This window comes from Manis javanica, chromosome 1 (genome assembly GCF_040802235.1).
Source record: "Manis javanica isolate MJ-LG chromosome 1, MJ_LKY, whole genome shotgun sequence".
Classification (NCBI taxonomy): domain Eukaryota; kingdom Metazoa; phylum Chordata; class Mammalia; order Pholidota; family Manidae; genus Manis; species Manis javanica.
In genome coordinates, this window is record NC_133156.1 from 235001999 (window position 1) to 235023464 (window position 21466).

General features: G+C 39.9%; 1 protein-coding gene across 1 annotated transcript in view; it reads left to right on the top strand.

The window, feature by feature from the left end:
• Positions 1-21466, top strand: part of NOL10 (nucleolar protein 10) — an 86316-nt gene that overhangs the window by 27584 nt on the left and 37266 nt on the right. Inside the window, exon 13 of the mRNA XM_073216576.1 lies at positions 2564-2616. Within this exon, the coding sequence (XP_073072677.1) occupies positions 2564-2616 (53 nt within the window). The remainder of the gene's footprint in view (positions 1-2563; positions 2617-21466) is intronic.

The following is a 21466-nucleotide window of genomic DNA, read 5'->3' on the forward strand; positions in this document are numbered from 1 at the left end:
AAATCATCCACAATTCCATAATCTCTTCACAAGAATCTGTCTTCATTAGAGAATGTCTTGTATTGTGTCACATGTTTTAAATTGTTGCCCTCACACTATACGTATATATAAGTATATATATAAATAATTGTCTTTTGTTTTTCAGTTTGACTTTATATTAAAAACATTTTTCATGTTGCTATATGATGTTTTTATGTGCCCTTTTCAATAGCTTATTATTTGATCATGCAAAATGTTTTTTCATTTTCTCTGAGTTGTTATCATAGTTTTAGAGTCCCATGTTACATGGACTTTGGAGTCAGTAGAATATCAGCTACTCTTCTTCGTAGCTATGTGGTGGCCTCGAGCAAATCAGCTAACTCTCCGAGTCCACTCTCATCTGTGGGTGTAAAGCGCCTGGCACAGTGCATCACAGTTCTTCACTGCCTGTATCTTAATTTCTGCTGAACAAACTCTTTGACTGGTTTGATTTTTCTGCATCTTACTTGTTCGAAACTTCTAGTACTCTCGGGATTATGTGAGGTTGTTTGTTTTTCTTACTCATAATTGGTTTTAGTTCTGACCTTCTCCGCTTTTGTTTGGTAGGTCAGCTTGTATTATGTTCATGTATAGCCAAGTGAGATCCTTTTAGAAAGCAGCTTTCTGTGTCCAGTGAATTCTTCTGTGTCATTAGATTAGAGCCTTTTCTCTGGTTTGTTTGGTAGGTGTGGCTGTGTTTCCTCGTTGAGTGTTCTGTGTTCAAGGTTGAGCCAGTGAAGCTAAACTTAGGGGGTGTCTTTGGCAAGAATCTTCTTTTTCATTCTAATATATCTCTGCAATCCCCAGGACTTCCTTAATCATGTCTAAAGGGTCTAGGAGAAGTTTTGGCAGTGCTGCTAATGAGACTTTAGCACACAGTCAGTGGAGGATTTTCCTCTCATCAAGACCTCAGTGAGCATTTATTCTCAGGGCCAGAGAAGGTGCCCACATGAAGCATTTTATAGGAGCTACAAGCTATGAAAAACCTCTGATTTTTGTTTTGCTTAATTGAAACATATGTTCTTGGTTCTCAATTTCACTGTGTGCCTTTGTGTATTTTTGTGGTGTGTGTGTCTGTGTGTGTGTGAGGGTGGGTCAGTCTAGGACTGACTCCCACTTTGGAGTTATGAGCAGGATGTGATTTCTTTTGAGGACACATTAAGTTCCTGCTTTCTGATTATTAGTTGACCTCATCTGTCTCAGCATTTCATTTCTGTAACAACATTAAATAGCATCCCTTTTACAAGCTTTTGTATTAACAAAAGGAAGAACAGAAAAATTATATACCTGTTAAAACGCAGAACCAAATCATTGTCCTTACCATTTGGCGTACTTAATTATGATTTTGTAGTCTGATAATCCAAATGTCTTCCCTCTGTGGGCTCCTGTACTGTATTTGATGGATATATTTTTTAAATGAGTATAATTTGGTTGATCTATAAAAGTATTTTAAAAAGGAGCTCTTAAGTTTGAATTTTGACTCTAAAATTCTCTAGCTCATGACAAGGACACTGAGTCCCTTTGAGCTTTGCTTTTTTGATCTGTAAAATAAGGGCGATGTTATTTCTTACTCACAGTTGTTTCATGTTCACTAAGGTAATATATGTGAAAGCACTTGGTAAATTATAAGGGACTGCCCAGTGGTTGCTGATTTCAGTTTTATTTAAAGTCTGCCATTCTGGAACAGGAGCTATAAAAGTTGGAGCTGCTTCAAGAGAATTTTGAGGAAGTGGCGTAGGTTGCAAATATGGCAGAACACAGACCAAAACTGAGACATCAGCATACTCTGGTGCTATAATGGATTCCTAGGTTGCTGTTGCTGCAGGATTGGAGGGAAATACTGAATGAGAGGAAGTCCCTTACTTCATTTTTGCCTTTTTAAAAATGCTCATCCCAAGAAGACTGAATTATTAACCACTCTGTTGGCTGAGTCTTAAAATTCCCTTGTGAATGAGTTGTTTTGGTATAGTAAGAGGGTTAGTATTAGGTTCTGTGTAGATCTTTCCTGGTGTAGCTACACGTAGCATTTCCCCTGGTTTTGTTTTCAATTTGGGTGTGAAGTTTAATGTGAACATCAGGAACTGCTTTGCTGTGACATTTTGTGGGAAATACTTTACTTTGGTTTTCTGATTGCTGATTAACAGAAAGAAGCCTTTCTTCTTCACTTCCTCATTATTATTATAATAGTGCACCGAAACTCCATTTTATCTGTATGTCTGAAGATTTTAAAACTTACCCCCGTAAAAAGGGTGGCAGACTGGATATAGACCTGAGCACTTACTTGCTGGTGGGAACGGCTCGTTTCCTTAGCTACGACAGCCTGAGCATTTTGCAGATGGGGAAGCTGGTGTTTCCGATACTTAGGGTGCCACATCTGGGAGAGCCACGTCTGACGACCATGACCTGACTTCCGGGGTGCCCAGCTTCCAGGCCCGGCCTTTCTGCCATACACCGTTTTCTGAGCATTTTCAAAATATAAACAAATAGAGAAGGGCACATTTCTTTTCCCTGTGTATTTACCTTTTCCATTGTGTTTATTTTTTAGGAATGCTTCTTACTGCCAATGAAACCCCCAAGATGGGCATCTATTACATTCCAGTAAGTAATACAAATAGGAGTTATGATAAAAATAGGACAAAGATACTTTATTTTTAAACTGGATGTATTGAGGGACTTCGGGTCTGCATGTGGCAGTGTAAATTAAACACAGCAGGCTCACCTACAGGTTCGCTGGATTCTTGGAGCCAGTAAAATAATGCTGAACCATTTCTTTGTGGGAAACTACTTACATTCACATTAAAATGGACATTAGAACTCAGCCTTTATTCTATAGATTCACATTCATTTTTGTTTCCTTTAGGTATATGTATTATTAGTGATCAAGGAGTCTAGTTCTAAAATAAAAGTCTAGTTCTCTCCCAGTCATCTCATTGTAGTTTGTTAGATTGACATGATCAGTGGCGACATGCAGTTTGCAGTCCTGTCCCTTTGTTTCCCTGCCTTAAAGAATTCATCTCCTGTCTGACAGAAGCTTCCTTTCTTTCACCTTTTCAGTTTGTAGTAGGAAAACAAAACAAAATATGATCTAAACATAAAACACACAGTACAAAGTAGGCATTAAATTACTTTATGGTCAGCACACATCTCCCTTTTCTGAGATTTGGGAAGAAGTGAAGGGTGACTGGTATTGAGGAGCAGAGCTTCAGGGAGGTAAACTCCGTAACCACTGTCAGTTCCAGTGTGGAAAGTTCTTCATATTTATGACAGTTCTTTTGAAAGAGCTTAACAATGTGTGTTTCCCAAGAAAAAAGTGTTTTGGTTGAGGTTGACTTTCTGTGGTCCCGGGAAGCTAATATGTTGTTAAAAGCACTTCGAGGTATTTTTTGTTTGGTGGTGAAATGAACGCCATCCAAACAGCATGCTTTTCCATTTTTCTAAGTTGTTTCTTTTTCTCCAGACTCCCAAAGACACTGCTTCCATATTCCTCTCAGTTACCCATCTTTCCTTGTCTTCGTTTCTGAAACCAGTGTGTGTATGTATGGTGTCCCCTGTGTGCCAGGCACAGTGCTGGCAGGGTAGTGGCGCAAGGTGCTGCCCCTTCCTCAAGGAATTCATCGTACATGAAAGGGAATCCAAGGAGGTAGGCACTTTCAGTTAAGTGTGATGGATGCTGTACCAGAAGTAAGGAAGTGTAGGCCTGGAACTGGTGGAAGTGTCTAGGATACTCAGAGAAACCTCCCCAGTGGAACTGACTTCTGGGGAGAGACCTGAGGGATGGTTTGTATACTGGATGAAGAGGGGGGCTTGGAGTGCGATGCACAACAGAAGGATCTTGGGAGGTCAGGGAGAAGGTCCTCCCCGTGGCTGAGCAGTAGACAGGGAGGGACGGGCGGGGTGAGAGGCCTGGGAGCCAGATCGTGAAGGTCTTGTTAGCCAGGTGGGGAATGTAGAACAGGGAGTCAGGGAAAAGTTTTAAGCGGAACACTGATATGATCACATTTGCTCTTCGGAAGGATTCTTTTGGCTGCCAGATCATTAGACAGGCACTAACCCGTGACAGCACCCAGAAGAGGCTACAGCCAAGCACAGGGAGGCAGCGGTGCCCATGTTACCTGTGCTAGGCCTCCTTTTAGTGGATGTAGCTTTTTGGGTTCTGGGATAATTTGAAAGAAGTGTGAGCTGGCAGGCAGTCATTTTAGGGGTTGTTATCCTTGAATTGCCAAGTGGCTGGTCCCAGCAATATTCACTGATGAAGATTTCTAGAGATCACGGAGTGCCTGCCCTCAGTCCAACCTGGCAGTCTTCCCAGTGTGATCCCCGTTGGGAACATTGTCTAAAAAGACAGAATGAATCCACTCGCCCCCTACACTTTATTCTCATCCTGGGAGCGGTCTCTCTCCATCTTCCTCTTAGAGGTGCTCGCTGTGTTTTGCTCTTCAGCAGCTGCCTGTAAGATGGTATCTTGGACGGTAGACCCTTCTTCCTTGAAAAAGTATGTGGGATCCGCCAGTGGAAGGGGGGAAGCACTCCAAGGCAGTGGGGAGCGCTGCTCAGTAGACAAGCAACTGCAGGCTGGAGAGCCCCTGGGGGGGAGGAGGGAGGGCAGTCTGGATGCCCGCGCAGGGGCCCGTCTGCTGGTTTGTGCTGAGACGGTGGAAGTGGGGACAGAATTGGAAGAACTGTTAAGGTTGGAAGGCAGGCTTGGTAATCAGTTGAATGCGGGGCGTAAGGAAGAGGACAGAGCCTGAGATGCCAGCCCAGATTCTGCTGGGTAGATGCGAGGCGGCCATTCCCAGGGTCCAGGAGGGGTAGAGGAATGTTAAAATTGTTTTTCCTTTGGTATCATATGGTACATTTAACAAAATGACCTTTAAAAGGAACAAATACAGCTTCTTTGGTTATGTAAACAATGTATGCATATTTCTGTTTATTCCAAGTGTTTCACAAAGTAAAAGAAAATAAAAACCACCTATTTCCCCCTTGATAGTATCATAAGCACTATTAATATTGGGACATACTATTTTTCAGTTACAGTGTTATGGACATGAAGTCAGATGTTATATAAAATTTTATACCCTAGTTTCTTCAGTTAACCTTAGAAATACTAATTCCAAGACATTAAAACTTCCTAAAACATTTTTAGTTATCTCTGTTATTCTTCATGGCCGGGTTTGTGATACATGATCTTAAAACTGTAGGAGGCCCTTTATTCACTTCTGACTCTCTGGGTCTGTTTCTCAGGATGGTCTTTTTGTTACAAGTAATGGGAACTTTAATTGGCATGAGTGACAGGGGCTGGCTGCTGGTTTGCTGGTGACAAATTGCTTTCTTGACAAATGTTAGCTTGTAAGACCTTTTCTGTTTCAACTTTTGTAACTCAGAGTTTATAGAAAGCCGTGAAGAAAATCCACAGAGACCACTCCTAGGTGACTGTGCATGTGGGGACAGTGAGAGCACGTCATTCTTGCTCAGCTCAGCATTGTGCTGAAACTTGCACATAGGTGTTCCTTCCCGGCCCGCCTTGTGCCCTGCTGCCTTGCCCGGAGTGTTTTACAGTGCCACTCGCCTTCGCTCGAGACCTTCCCTCTGTGAGACTCCTTCAGAGCAAGGAGAGAGCCCAGGGGTCTGAAAGCCTGCCATTTTTCCTAAGATTGCATCAAAGTTAGCAAGCTAATATTTGGCGCAAAGGTTCATTTGAGGCCTATAAAACCAGAGAAGTATGTTTTTAATATAGGATTCATGCCAAATTTAGGAGGTTTGGACTGTGATTTCTATTGACATCTTATAAATTAGGTACGAAGACTCTTTTCCCCCCTTTGGGCCTATGCTAAAAATAAAGACAGCTAATGTTCTTTTAGCCTGTTAAGTTTTGCCTTCCTATGTGATACCATCTTTCTTGAATACTTGAAATCTTTATAGATTAAATGGAATTTCTGATTTACAGACTCTGCCACTTACGTAACCCCATAACTAACTAGTCTTTTATAACCAAATGGATTTTCTCCAGTCCTGCTCCCATTTTCTCAGTATTCTTCCCTTTTTTTTTTCCTCTCAGAGACCAAGATCTGTTATTTTGTTTGTTTGTTTGCTTGCTTTTAAATTCTTGGGTCGAATTCAACTGCAGCTCCTGAGACTAATGCCAAGAATGACTTTTCAAGTTTAAAAATACATTTTAATCTTAGCTCTTTATAATAACACCTTTGGCAACTCTGTAACTACACAGAGAATCCAAGTCTCCTCTGGCACCCAACCCCAAACCCAGCCAGTGTGGTTAACATTGTTTCCACTGGAAATGTTCTTGAGATCCAAGCCCCCCATCATGAACTCCTGAAACCACTCATTACTGGATAGTTGATAGCTTGCATGCTTGATAATGTATACGGATGTGTAAACTTGATGGGAAATACAAGAGGAAGAATGTTTTTGTTTAGGTAACTATTTGATTTAGAAGAATAAAGGTCAATTAATTAAGGATGTATTTTTTTAAGCATGTAAATTTAAGCCACTATAATGATTATATACAATGTCACTGAACCCAGTTTTCATACTGGCTGTTAGGCATTTTATTTTAAACCATTTTCTTTGGGGAAAAAAATGCCTATATTGTTTTTGTTAAAGTGTTTGTACTCTTTATAACAAATCAACAAAATAGTCATTAAATATTTTAAACTTTACTATTTAATCTAAAATTATATTTTAAATTTGGAAAGTACTTTGGAGCCGAAGATCCTGCAGATGGGACAGAAAGGATGATATTTAACTTGCACTAATGCTGCTGTTTCTATTAGGAAACAGCACTTGAACTTACCCAGCATAATGCATAAACTCCACAAAACTCTTGTCTCTGCAGATAGAGATTACTAGGTGTTAAGAAGCAGAAAAACCTCAAAAATACTAGCTTCACTTAACTATGAAACACACACACATATCCTCACAAAGGATGTAAAGCCAAAAGAAATGCAAAAAATTTTTAGTAGCCAAATTTTGTGGCATGTAATGGAAGGTTCCGTCTAATGAGTATCTTTAGGTCTCTTCACTTCTGTGAGTTACCCACTCACAAATGCAGAAAAGTCAGGTGGAGCCGGGTCCTGATACCGCTGCTGGACTCACTTGCTCCTGTCTTCACAGGGTTTAGCCAGTGGCCTAGGCTGAGCACCTGTGCTTCAGTTAACTCAGACAACAGGCCAGTAGTAAGTGCTGCATGGTTTGGGGGGTGGTCAACGAGGCGCTTTTTAATAACTTAATTGTAGCATTTGGAAGTCGATTTTAGAAATATGGCATGAAAAACTTTATAGTAAATACATGGATATTTGCATTTGGGCGGATCTGGTTGTCTTTGCTTGATAAAGAATTAAAAATGGGTATCGCTCTTTTTCACCAGTATTTTTTTTTCCTCTATGGGTTTTGTGACCAAAAGAAAGAAATCGAAGTACAAATAGTTTTGACTATTCATTGTGGTGAATTGAATTCGTTAAGTCTAGTTCTAAACTCAGCCGCACTGTCAGATTGTCTGTTATAGAAAGATATCTGGATATTTTGTTCATCCCTATGTGGCCTCCCTCAGAAATGGCATCCTTTTCCAGTCCAGTATTTCAAATCCTACTGCTCTTGTGTGTTTTGGCATAACCTTCCAGAAGGCTTAGTTAGATAGAGTGCTTCCTAACAATTATTCCTTACCTTCAACTCCTAAGATGATAACATTTTTATCAGCTATCCAAATTGCAAATGTTATTTTACATTTGATATGGCAATATCTGAAAAATAAGTATCAAATTCTTAGTTGGATGACTCCTTTGCTCTTTAGCCTATTCATATTTTTGTCTTTTCCTGTATTTTAAAAGTAATTGTAGGAGACCAGCAAGTGCTTTTATTTATTCAGCAAGGATGTATTGAGCACTGTGCTTGGAACCAGGAATATGTTGGTGAGTTGTAACTGCCTAAGACCCTTTGTGTTGACACCTTGTGGCAATAGTAACTGTAAATGCCCCAAAGGAAGGGAGTGGGATGCAGTGCCAGAGGGGTGCGCTTGGAGTGGTCAGGGGATCAAGTACCGATTGCCAGTCTCTTCTTCTTCATAGATGTGCTGTGTCTTCTTTTTATATAGATGCTATCTTCCCTGTTCTACTTTTAAAATTTAGGGTTAGGGACTTGTTCTTTTTGTTTTATGATCATAGCACATACCTGGGGGCAATATGGTGAATGACAAGTTTGTCCCACAACCTCTAGAAATACAACGAACAGAGCCGAGAGGATTTTGGCCAGTAGAGAAGGTACTCCTCCTCCTGGAGAGTTGTATGAACAGCCGAGTGGCCCTTCTCCCTTAACCAACATCTCATACGCAGATCATTTAACTCATCTATACCTTGAAGCATCGCGCGTGGCTCTGGAACTCCGCCTTCTCCTGGTTTTCTTCCTGTGGCCCCGCTGGCCCTCCTCAGTCTTCCTTGGATGCTCCGACTCTTGCTGGGGTGTCCCAGGGCTTGGGCCTCAGCTCTCTCCCCCTGACCTCTGAGCATCAGTGAGCACTGAGGGGCTTGGTACTTGTCTCTTGTTTATGTTCTCTGCCTGGGGAACTCACGTGTCCTTGGCTTTAGATGACACTGTGTGCAGAGGACTTCCAAATTTCTGTCTCCAACCTTTCCTTTCCCTCTGAGTTACAGAGTTATATATCCACCCGTCTCCTTGGGTTTTCCACGTGGATGTCTAATAGGCATATTTAATGTATCCACAAGAGAATTCTCAATCCCGCTTTCCACACAGCCGCTGCCAGGCATTCCCTTTGCTGCAGAGGAACAGTCGCCTGCCCAGTTACCCAGGTCCAGAGCACAGGAGCTCTGTGTCACCTCTTCCCTTCCGCTCCATACCTCTTGTCCAGTCCGTCAGTAAGTCACATCAACTCCATTTCCAGGATCGATTCAAATCCAGCTGTTCCAGTACTTATGCTTCTACCGCTCGTGTGGATCACCATAATGGCCTCTTACCTGATCTTTCTTCTTTTGTCTCTCTTGCAACAGCCAGAAGCTCTTAAAATATTTACCTGGCCCTTGAAGAAAATGTGTGCTGATACCTACTCAAGATTATGCATAAGGTTTTCCACTGAAGCACAAGATTTTCCCTACACCTATTTATCTACTTATTTATGTGTTTTTCTCCATTATAATTTGAAACATTGTCACAAGGACATTGTTTTGTTCTTTTCCCTGTTATATCCCCAGCACCTAAAGGAGTGCCTGCTACACTATAGGCATTCAAATCGTGAGCGCTAAAAAACTAGTAAGAAATACATGTGAGAGTAATCTGATTACTGCAATTTAGAGAATCTTAGATAATGGTTGTGTCTTTCAACAATGGCTGGTTTGCAATGCTTTTTAGCTATTATACCAAATTTGAATTTTGCATTTGCCTTTTTCTGCTGTCACTCTTGAATTACCAAAGTGGAAAACATGGCTCATAAGTGCCAGAATATAATTATTATACAGTAGGATAAGGATCAGTTCCTTTACTCTGACAGTACATACTAACCAGCCAGATCAGGGAATCTCGGTGTGACGCAATCATTGTGTTTGGGAGTGCTGACAGATTTCTTAGCGTAATCCCTTGTCCAAAAGATTTAATAGCAATGTGTTTAGAGGGTAAACTCTTTCCTAGAATACAAAAGAACATGAAAGTAAGGGCATTTAGCTTCTGTTGAACCTTCTTTCAAATTTATGCCAAAGTTGGCTTTGTGTCTAGGGCAAAATAGACTAATCTGTTTTAAAGATCGAAAATAGTGCCTTTGTTTTTCTTCCTGTGTGTACCTATCCTTTTAAGTTGGAGTTGCCAGAAATGCTCTTTATGCTTCTTTCTAAGATTTGGGTTTGAGTCTGTACCATGATTGGTCCAGTTAATCCACTTCAATTCAAAGCTAATACTGAAGGCTCCTGTATGTTTACTAATTGATATTTGGAGATTCTCCAGATGTGAGATCTCATTGGTCCACTAGTGTATTTTGACACGGCCTTGTATAATTAGTGCCATATAGAATCCTAAAAGTGAAAGATCACCTTTTCATCTAAGATGCTCATTTAAGTAGTGAGCTGTTTATTTCCTATTCCTATTTTATAGTGCCAGTAACAACATATTCTCTTGGTTTAGGGAGGTAGTGCCAGATGCAAAGAAAACTATCCCCGGGGAATTTGCTAGCATATAATTGAGGTACAAGACAGAACATAAACTGGACAAATAGTTGCTGAAATGTTTCCACACCAAGGAATGGGGGAAGCTTCTTTGAAGCCCAGAACACAATTATTTATCACGGTGCCTGGCACATGATAGATGTTCAGCTGATTATTACTGTTAAACTTTATTGCAATGAGCAAAATTCAAGGGGTCCAGTGGCAGAGGGTATTTGGTATTATGAGGACATGGGCCTTTATGGAGCTTTTGGAAGGAACATGATATTGAGCAAAACAAAGATACACTGAAAATGTGACAAACTCATACATGTGAGCAAGGAAAATGATTTCAGAAATGATTTGGGATTGTAAAGTCTGTTAGATCATATTAAATATAGGTTGAGAAAGAACAATTGAATGCCATTGCAAGTTTTGCTGTTAATTATTGAAGCTGAAAACAGGGAAGTGTTTCTAAACTAAGAAATCTCACTTTTAAATGTTAAGTCCATTTCCCTCCATTCTATCAATAAAGCATCCTCGGTAGAAAATGGCAAATAGAAGATAAGTATGAGAAAACTGAAACACTCTTCTACCACCCAAAGGGGAACACATTAATATTTTGCTGTATTTTTCCATTGTTTTAACTTGAAACATTATTTATATGGCTTCATATCCTGCTTTTATTCCCACCTAATTAGTTTCCCCATGTTGTTATGGATTCTAGATCATTAAAAAGTGGGTTTTGTGTGTGAATGTAATGTATATTTTTAAAAATGTTTAAATACCAGGAAAAAAACATAATTTCACTAATCAGAGACATTCTTATTAACGTTTTTGTTACATTTTCTTTGCACTTAGGAATACTTTAGTGGCCCCTGATTAGATTTAGAGTAAAATCCTATAATTAAGTTCCCTTAGCTTAAGTGAATGTAAATGGAAGTCTGTCAAGGTTGTGGGGAGGGTAAGCACGCAAGAGCAGCTGCACTTACGCAGCACCCCTTCTACTCGGTGGGCACGTGTCCAGCGCTGAATTTGAGGTGAAGAGCCTTTGTCAACTAAGAATTCGGCCCTAATTCCCTTAAGCATCCACTATATGTAATCAGTTAACTTCTCTCCCATGCATTTAGGAAAGTGCTCGTTTTGTATTTGTATTTGTGGGAGAATGAGAAAGCAGTCACTTGATTGTTTTTTGTGTTACATGGGTGAGATGAGGAACAATATTAGAAAAAGGCTGCTTCAGTCTCTTGTTTCTTCCAAAGATGTTTGTGTCTATAGAGTTGCCACAGTGAGTGTGAAACCGATCATTTAAGATATGAGATATTTTGGTGGGAAAAGGCTGCGGGATGTAAGTCACCCACCAAATCTGGTCCTGTTCCAATGCCAGAGGGAAATGTACTCTTCTACTGAAGGATGTCCCGAAGAGATATTCAAGTTTAATTTTGATTATACTTCATTTAGTCTCATCTGCTTGACTTTAGAACCTGGTCTATGTATAAAAGGTTAAGCCAATAAAGTTAAACTTCAGAAATATTAAATGAAATGGTTTAAGGCCGGGGAGACGAAATCCCGGGGCAAAATACCTCTAAAAACCGAAATCAGCCAAATGGAGAAATAAAGTTTAAAACCCATTTATTGCTTACAAGCTGCAGCCCAGGGCGGTCTCTCTCCTCTGCTCAGGGAGAAGCGAGCAAGCTAAGCCCCTCCCCTTAACCTCTCAGGTTCAGATATGCCCTCGGTTGCCCAGGTAATTACCCACTGATACGGAGATGAACTTCTCTCCACCCCAGAGGATATGCAAATGCACTAAAGCCAGGCGAGATATTCTGGAAATATCTCAATTTTAGCCACAAATGGATAGGGTAGGAGAAAAGATTTTTAAAAATACAATTAAATTCAGGATGGGCATGATAGGGCATAGCAGCAGCCATCTGTGAAAAAGAAATCTGGGAGTTTATTCAGCTGTAAGTCAAAGGAATAAATGTTGAACAGAATGTTGGCAGTGATTCCACATATATATGGGGTGAAGGAGAAGAGGTACAGTGCAGGGGTGATCTTGGAGCCCTTAACCGTGGTGAGCATTCATGGAATACTCTACAGGTTGAAAGTCAGAGGAAGCTCAGGAAAGAGTTCATGAATTGTTACCAGGCACCATCTAGAAAAGGCATGTTTGGGGATGTAGTGAAAGAGTTAGAGCATGATAGAAAAGCATCTTAAGGGAGGTGAAGAGCATGAGGGGCAGTGGGCTGGACAAGAAAATTGTTGTTTAGAGTTAGGAAGAGCTATGGAATATGGGAGGTAATAAAGGGCTGACCTTCAAGCTTCTGAGTGGGAGAAAAAGACAAATTTAACTAAAAAATGCTATTCATTTTTAACTGAGTTCAACTTTGAGTTCAAAGATGAGCTCATATTTTTGAGATATCTTGGTTCATAATAATGCAAATGGGACATGTGCTTAATTTTGTTCTCCAAGAAAAGCAGTTTAAAGATAAAGCTAAGTTTTTAAGAAAGATCTAGGGTAAGACATCGTATGGAAGGTGAAAGACCGAGTTTTGTGGAATAAAAAAGCTACTTATTGTAGGCAGAACCCAGCAGGTTAGTGGAAGAGTTAGATTTAAAAATCTGAGCATTCTCATTCCCTTTTCCTGATGAACAAAAAAGGGAGAGGGATGGGTGCAAAGCAGTTGCATTTCTATTGAGTGAGTTTCTTTCTATCCCAAGCTCACCGGCAAAGCTGTTGTAATTGAATTTTATCTAATGCATGAAGTGGCTTTTAAAGGCAGGCTGTCTGTTTGTAATTTTTCAGTTATAATTTGTAACTATACAGTGGGAAGTAAGGCACAAAAGTCAGGTGGCTGATAAAGTATTCTGTTCTCATACAAACAAGTTGTTTGTGTCTTTACCAAGGGGAAATGGGGGGCTTCCTGTTTTAATCTAAACACTTTAAGGCGGTAACATAGTATCTGTGGCATTTTTCTCAACAATGGAAATCCTCCATTTCCCATCACAATTTATTGGGTCACAAGAATAGCAGACATGCAGAAAGCATTAATGTGAGACATTCAGGAAGTAATTTTCTGAGCCTCCTGTTAGATTTTCAAGTAAATTTCAGTTTTGGCTAGGTAAAAATGCATGTCATTTCCATATGAAGTCCTTGATGCACATATGACATAGATTTCATTATGTCAGTACGTCAGATGATACTTGCTTTTACTTAAACAGATACACATCTGGCATGCCCATTTTCTCAAAAATGAATGACGACTTCCTATTCAGATGCGGCTATTCATTTTGAATCGAATACCACAAGACTTGCCCCAGCTGTGGCTGTTGCCTCCGTCTCGTCTCAGGGCTTCTGAAGTTGATCTCCTTACAACTCTCACTGTGGACAACATAGGGTCAGCAAGGAATCTAGTATTCCGTTTCCTATTGGTGGGATCACATAGGCCACGGTGATGGGATGGAGTGTTCACAACCAGGGATCGGTTTGGTTTCTGAGCATACCTGCCTGCTTGAATCACAGGGCAGTTTCTTTTATTATTATGCCTGTTACCTGCTCTGGTTTGTTGATGTGTTTTGTTTTTTCCTTAAAAACAGAAGGCAGGTTATACAAATGGGCAAGAAATTTGGGCTGCATTCTTCTAAGAGGTCCGGCATATACAGAAAATAGCCAGGAAGTTCCAGGACTTGCCCAGTCTTACCTTTGATTCAGCGTTCTGAAATCCCAGGGAAGTTTGTCTCCCAGCACCCATGCGCTCAGATGCAGGCTCCAAGAGGGTGGGGCTCCTGTGCGTTTTGCATTTTGCTGCACCCCTGGTGCTTACAACAGTGTCTGGTTACCTTAGGCCCCCACTGGAAACAGTTGGGTTAAAAGAATGAATGTTATTGCCCTTCATTTAAAAATTGATTACTATGGAAAATTTTCAAATATAAATAAAAGTCAAGAGAAATAGAATGAGCCCTGGACTACCCATCATCGCACTTCAGTATTTTCAGCTATTTTGGGAAATGGAGATGGGATTGTTTTGTATTACTAGTACTTTAAATTGGTCTAGGGGGTAGTTGTTAAAAATTGTTTAATGGAAACGAATATTTTATGTCCACATTGTCACCTTTCTTTAATTAGGTTGTATATTTACCTTCTCGAAGAACACAGTATTATTCTTGGTTGGAAACAAATCATGTGTAATTGATAATAGTGCGATATATTGAATGAAAGGTTGGGGCTACCCATCTGTGATTCTTGCATGGTTGTATCCTTCATTCATTCATTTATTCAGTGGAGTTTCTTTAAAGCAGTTGTAGGTTCACAGCAAAACCTGAGGGGGAAGTACGGAGTTCTCACATGCTCCATTCACACACTCCCACACAGTGCACACACCCTCTTCCACCACCAGCACCTGCAGTGGAGGGCACGCTTGTGACAGTGGGTGCTCCTCCCCCAGCACATCGTCATCACCCACAGTTGTCGGGGCTCACTCCATCGTGCATCCTGTGGGTTTGGACAGGAGGATAATGACGTGTGTCCACCATTAGGTAGCATGTTTCACTGACCTGAAAATCCACTTTGGTGCACCTGTTTAACCTTTCCTTCACCTCCCTCCAAGCCCCTGTGACAACTGATGTTTTTACTGTGTTCGGTGTTTTATGTTTCCAGAATATCATAAAGTTGGAATCATATAGTACATAACCTTTTCAGACTGGCTTCTTTTACTTAGTAATATGCCTTTAGGTCCCTTCATATATTTTTGTGGTTTGGAAGCTTTTTTTTTTTTTTTTTTTAGCACTGAATAGTATTCCATTGTCTGGATGTACCCCAGTTGGTTTATCCACTCGCCTCCTGAAGGACATCTTGTTGGCAGTTATGAATAAAGCTGCTGTGAACATCCAATCACAGGCTTTTGTCTGGACATAAGTTTTCAACTCTTGAGCGTACAGCAAGGAGCATGACCGCTGCATCCTCTGATAATAATAGGTTTAGTTTTGTGAGAAACCATTGAACTGTCTTCCCAACTGACTGTACCACTTTGCATTCTGTAGCAGTGAATGAGAATTCCTGTCCTCCACATCCTTTTCTACATTTGATGTTGTCAGTGTTTCGGATTTTAGCCTTTCTCATAGGTGTGTAGCAGTGTCCTTTTGTTTTAATTTGCAGGTATCATTGATTGTTACATTGGTCACTAAAGAGGATACAACCCTGTGGTTTTTGTCTTTCCATGCTTGACTAGACAGTCTATGTTGACTAGCCTTTGTAGTGTGAGTATTTTGGGGAGCTGGGTCATTTCATTAAACAAATACTTAGTAGGCAACTGTGATGTGCCTTGCACTAAGGCCTAGAATATCTAAGACATTTTAAGATGTGGACCTTGCTGCCTATGGTTTGGTAAAGGAAGACAATACAGTTGATAAGGGACTTGTGTATACATCTTAAAGAAGCACATAAAAAAGTTATCTTCCAAAGGACACCATCAACAGAACAAAAAGGCATCCTACAGTATGGGAGAATATATTTGTAAATGACATATCCGACAAGGGCTTAATATCCAAAATATATAAAGAACTTACACACCTGAACACCCAAAAAGCAAATAACCCGATTAACAAATGGGCAGAAGATAGGAAGAGACAGTTCTCCAAAGAAGAAATTCAGCTGGCCAACAGACACATGAAAAGATGCTCCACATTGCTAATCATCAGGGAAATGCAAATTAAAACCACAATGAGACATCACCTCATACCAGTAAGGATGGCCAGCATCGAAAAGACTAAGAACAACAATGCTGGCAAGGATGTGGAGAAAGGGGAACCCTCCTACACCTCCTACACTGCTGGTGGGAATGTAAGCTAGTTCAACCACTGTTGAAAGCAGTATGGAGGTTCCTCAAAAAACTCAAAATAGAAATACTATTTGACCTGGGAATCCCACTCCGTGGAATTTACCCAAAGAATACAACTTCTCAGATTCAAAAAGACATATTGCAGCACTTTTTACAATAGCCAAGATATGGAAGCAACCTAAGTGTCCATCAGTAGATGAATGGGTAAAGAAGATGTGGTACATATACACAATGGAATATTATTCAGCCATAAGAAGAAAACAAATCCTACCATCTGCAACAACATGGATGGAGCTAGAGGGTATTATGCTCAGTGAAATAAGCCAGGTGGAGAAAGTCAAGTACCAAATGATTTCACTCATCTGTGGAGTATAAGAACAAAGAAAAAAACTGAAGGAACAAAACAGCAGCAGACTCACAGAACCCAAGAATGAACTAGTGGTTACCAAAGTGGAGGGGTGTGGGAGGTCAGGTGGGGAGGGAGGGAGAAGGGGATTGAGGGGTATTATGTTTAGTACACATGGTGTGGGGGATCACGGAGAGAACAGTGTAGCACAGAGAAGGCAATTAGTGGATCTGTGGCATCTTGCACTGATGGACAGTGACTACATTGGGGTGTGGGTGGGGACTTGATAACATGGGTAAATGTAGTAACCACGTTGTTTTTTCACGTGAAACGTTCGTAAGAGTGTATATCAATCATAACTTTATAAAAAAATTTTTAAAAAGTTATCTTCCCTTAGATGCAAAGGTCAGAGGGAATATTGATATTTAATTGAATTTGAAGAACATGTGTGATTTAACTAGTGAAGAAGTAGACGGAAGAGTAGTGGAATCATGGAGATCTCTCTACACACAGGGAGTTGAACTAAGACACTAAAGCCTCTATCTGTTCAGTTGATTTGGGAGGAGCTTAGGTCTTCAAGGGGCAGGGAGGGGCAAGAGATTAAAAAGAAAACTGAAGAGGTGTCAGGGCCTCTTGTACCATGTTGAAGTTTTTCTTTTGATTTTAAGTACAGCGACATGCCTTTGAAGGATTTTAATCACGGAAGTGAGATCAGTTAAGTTTGTCAGATTACTCAGCCTGTAGAGAAGGGGTGGATTTGAAAGAAGGGGATTCTTTCAGTAATTTTTTATTGTAATTGATGAGGAAAAGTCCTGAGGGCTCCATCTAAGGCAGTGATAGTGGGTGTTGAAGGATAAGACACATACGAGACATTAAGGACGTACGTATGTCCTTAGAGCCTAGAGATCCTCGTGGGTGGAGACCGAGGGGGAGGTTAGGCAGCTGAATGAGCAGTGGTATCACGAAGACGGGCGCTGTAGCGGTGGAGTGGACGGTAAATGCAGTTTTGGAAATGGTGAATTGTCTTGAGTTCTTCTCTTCAACGTATACGAGTTAAAACTCTGGAACTTGAGATAGAATTGTGCTAAACTGCTTCCTGGGAAGTTGTTTTGATCTTTTGTTTTTTTTGGTTCATCTCCATGGGAAGAGTCAACAGGTTATGACTTAGGTTCTTGAATTTTCCAGAGGAAAAGAAATCAACTTTCTTAATGGTCTCTTCTCAGAACTACACAAATACCAATTCCGTTACTCACTAAGGGGCTCAGTCCTGAATGTGGGCTGGGCTGCTCCTTTATAAAGACATCTGAAACAGTTGATGCTCAGTTTGATGCTATAGGGGCCTTGGTAACCCTTGGTGTCTATATCTGTATTTGTGCCTCTTTCCTTGGAGATGTTACTTTTGTTTTAGGGAAAAAAAGCCCTAATGTTAAAAAATCAGACAGTGTAAAAATAGAGAAACTAGAGAGGAAAAGTGTTTCATAACCACCTTTCCATGACCATTGTTTAACAAGATGGTGCACATTCCTACAGAGTCAAGTCAGCTCTCCCCTGGACCCCACAAGACAGTACACACACCAGCATGTGTATTTAGCAGAATTGCATACTGTTAGGCATACTATTCATAAAATAATTTATGTTGCTTAATATAAATTCTGATCAGCACCTCTAAGTCAAATCCATTCTTTTCAATAGTTGCATAGTATTTCATTTTGATAGGTCGTAATTTATTTGTTAGTTTCCCGTAAATGGATATTTACCACCAATTTCAATTCTCTAAACCAGCACTTGTTCAATAGAACTTTCTGTGATGATGGAAATGTTCTAGATGTGTTCTGTCCAATATAGTAGCCACTAGCCAAGTCTTGCTATTGAGCATTGAAATATGCCTAGTGTGCCTAAGAAACTGAATTTAAAATTTTATTCCATTTTAATAAATGTAAATAGCTGCATGTGGCTAGTGGTTTCTATACTGGACAGCAGCTCTCTCCAGAGTCAAATTTGATCTTCAAGCTACATGCTTGGACTACATTACTTGGCCTTCATAAATTACAGTTTAATGATGTTTCTTTGATGTTTAAGAGTCATATAAAGTTTCTTTTGTAAACCACTTTTAAGGAAGTAGTGTTCAGTGTTGGGAGACCTTTCAAGAAGGATCTATGATAGCTTCTTCAGTTTAGTTCCAAGAAAGAGTTTCTATTTCCAGACATACTAGTGTCCTTCCCTTTATCAAGTAAGTGATATCTTTCTACCTTACTGTGCTTCTCTTTTTTGTCTCTGCTGCCAGGGAACCCAAAGTTAAATTTTGGTCCGTTATAGCAGTGGTCATTTACCTCTCACTCCCCCTACCAAATTACATAGCTCTCCATTCCTTCTGAGCTTAAATATTTTATTATGTATAATAGTCTGCATATAAAGTTCTTCTCTTTTTGAAAATGGTTAAATTTTACATGAAGTTTTTGGGATCTATCCTAATACTTCACTAAAAAAAGGTTAATGCGGTATACATACTACTACCCTCTGGCAGCTCCCCCAACCCTATCGTAGATCTAATAGGACCTTAAATATTGTCATGTGTGTGGGAATCTATTTATCATCTCAGTAGAAATAGACATATTTAAACTCTGAAGTAGACATTCCACCTCGGGTCGTAGAAAGTTGCTTAAGTACTGAAAGGTTGGCCACATTTTACTTGATCTTGAGTCCAAATTAGATTCTTTTACCCCTTCTTTTGCTCTGCCAGTAGTAATGCCCTCCTTTAGCTTTCTTTGGGAACATGTGGGAAATCTTATTTTGTCTGAATTTAAAAATGTATTCTTCAGGATTTCCTAGTTCCATGTGTGGCACCCTGTAGATAAACAGTAACTTCTAAATGGTGGCAAAATATTTATTGACCTTCCTAGAATAGCACTGTTAAGATGTATAACCTTGAGAAAACATGCACGTAGAATTTAAAAACATTTTCCTCTTCCCTTGTTTCTGCCAAGTTTCCATCCCGAGATCTTTTGGAGTACTCGGATAACCTTACTTTTACGTAGACTTCAGAATTAAGAATTGGAAAGCATACGAATACACTGAAAAATTATTAATAAGTTCCTCTGCCTGCAAGGAAGTAGGATGGAACCAGGAAACTACTAGTGCGGTGACCAGGATTACACACTAAACCATCTGTGTAACTCTTGGCAGGAATAAAATGACAAAACGGGATCTCAGTGAGCACCCATTACCAGGTGTGTGACCAAAGAGACAAATACATCCACATATGATGAAATTGGCCTCGTGCCTTTAGCACCCACAGGGAGTGTGTGTTGTACGCACATGTGCAGACATAGCCGCCAAGGCTGTGCATTTTTAGCATAGTTAGGAAATGGGGAGAGGAAGAGGCTGCAAGTAGAAGGCTTTACCATTGCTTGTAGACATTGAAACTGCAATCTCTGGGGGAAAGTTCTAGGAAACTGAACTGGGATTTCAAGTGTAATATGATGATAACACCAACTGTGACCTGTAACAGAGGTACAAGGACAGACTTCAGGAAAGAAGGAATTGGAGACCTTAAAAGTAACATGTTTTTCTTATTTAACTAACTGGATTTTGAAGATTGGAACCAGATTGTTTTCTTTTTCCATGAGACTTGAAGATGGAAGTTTTTTCATGATATTTAATGTATCGTTTATAATTTTCATGAAAAGCAGACAAATGCAAAGCTTTTCATCCTATTTCAGATTAGAATTACTTAAGACTAAATATAATTCAGTTTTGAATACTGAAGGGGGAACTGTAAGAGATTTAATGTCTTATGAAGGAATTTCATAGTTGTGAATAAAAGTTTTGCTTTCTTAAATTGCAGTGGTTCATTTGAGAGTAATTCTGTTTCCCTTTCCTAAGTTTAGCAGGACTGTTTAGTTTTCACTAAGCTTCCATGTTCTAAATGCCGCCAAGCTCTAGATCAGAAATCTCCAGTGAATTGTTACTTTGGTTTCCCAGAAGCTTTCTTGACATTCCCAGCTCAAAAAAATGTTACTAGTTCTAAAAAGAAAAGTAGTGGTATGATTCTGTATGTCTTTGCATTTGGTGATATAAGGGAAAGGATAGTATATCTGTGGGTACAGTCTTTTCAGGTAAGTTTGCTAACATCAAATTCCATGATATCAACTCCTTTTGAAAAGAACTGAGGGGTGTCCCTGTCCCCATTTGTACCCATCTTGTCCAATTTATTTGTGTGGTATGGGGAGTGGGGGAGGGGAAGAAAGGGTGGTATTTCTTGCATCTTTCTGGTCTTTCCTTCTGTAGCCCAGGGTGACTTCATGGACTCTGGCTCCGGGAATATGGTGCCCAGTTAAACCCTTGTTGGGCCTCCTTTCCTGGAAATCATTTTATACCACAAATTTTAAAAAGGAAAAGAACAAATACAAAAGTGTAAAGATAGGTGATAATAAATCCTATAAACACATGACTTCATAAATATTCATCATGCAAAGCCAAATGCTTAATAGAGAAACAGCTTTCAGTGTTCTTTTGGCACATATCACCTGTGCATTCTTGTCAGAAGTCAGAAATGTTTAATTGAATATAATTCTGAGGAACAGTCAGCACATTTACACGGCACCTTACCAATCAGCGGGCCTGAACTCTTAGAAAATGTAAACATTCTGAAAGGCTGCTGTTCTAATTAAAGGAAACCAGGGAGACATACCTAATGCAATGTGTGATCCTTAGTAGATTTTAAAAATAACAGCTTTATTGAGATAGAATTCAAAAGCCTTAAAGTTAACCCTCTTAAGGTATATAATTCAGTGGTTTTTAGTATATTCAGAGTTGTGTGATGATCACCACTCTCTTATTCCACATTTCATCACACCAAAAGGAAGCTCCATACCAGTCCCTCCCATCACAACCTCCCCAAGCCCCCCCTGCTTCCCCAGCAACCACTGATCTTTCTATTGTTATGGATTTGCCTGTTCTGGCAAAAATGGAGTTAAATTATGACCTTTTGTGTCTGGCTTCTTTCACATAGCTATGTTTTCAAGGTTTATCCATGTTGTATTAGGAATTAGTTCTTCATTTTTATTGCTAAATGGCATTCCATTATATGGTTATGCCACATCTTGTTAATCCAT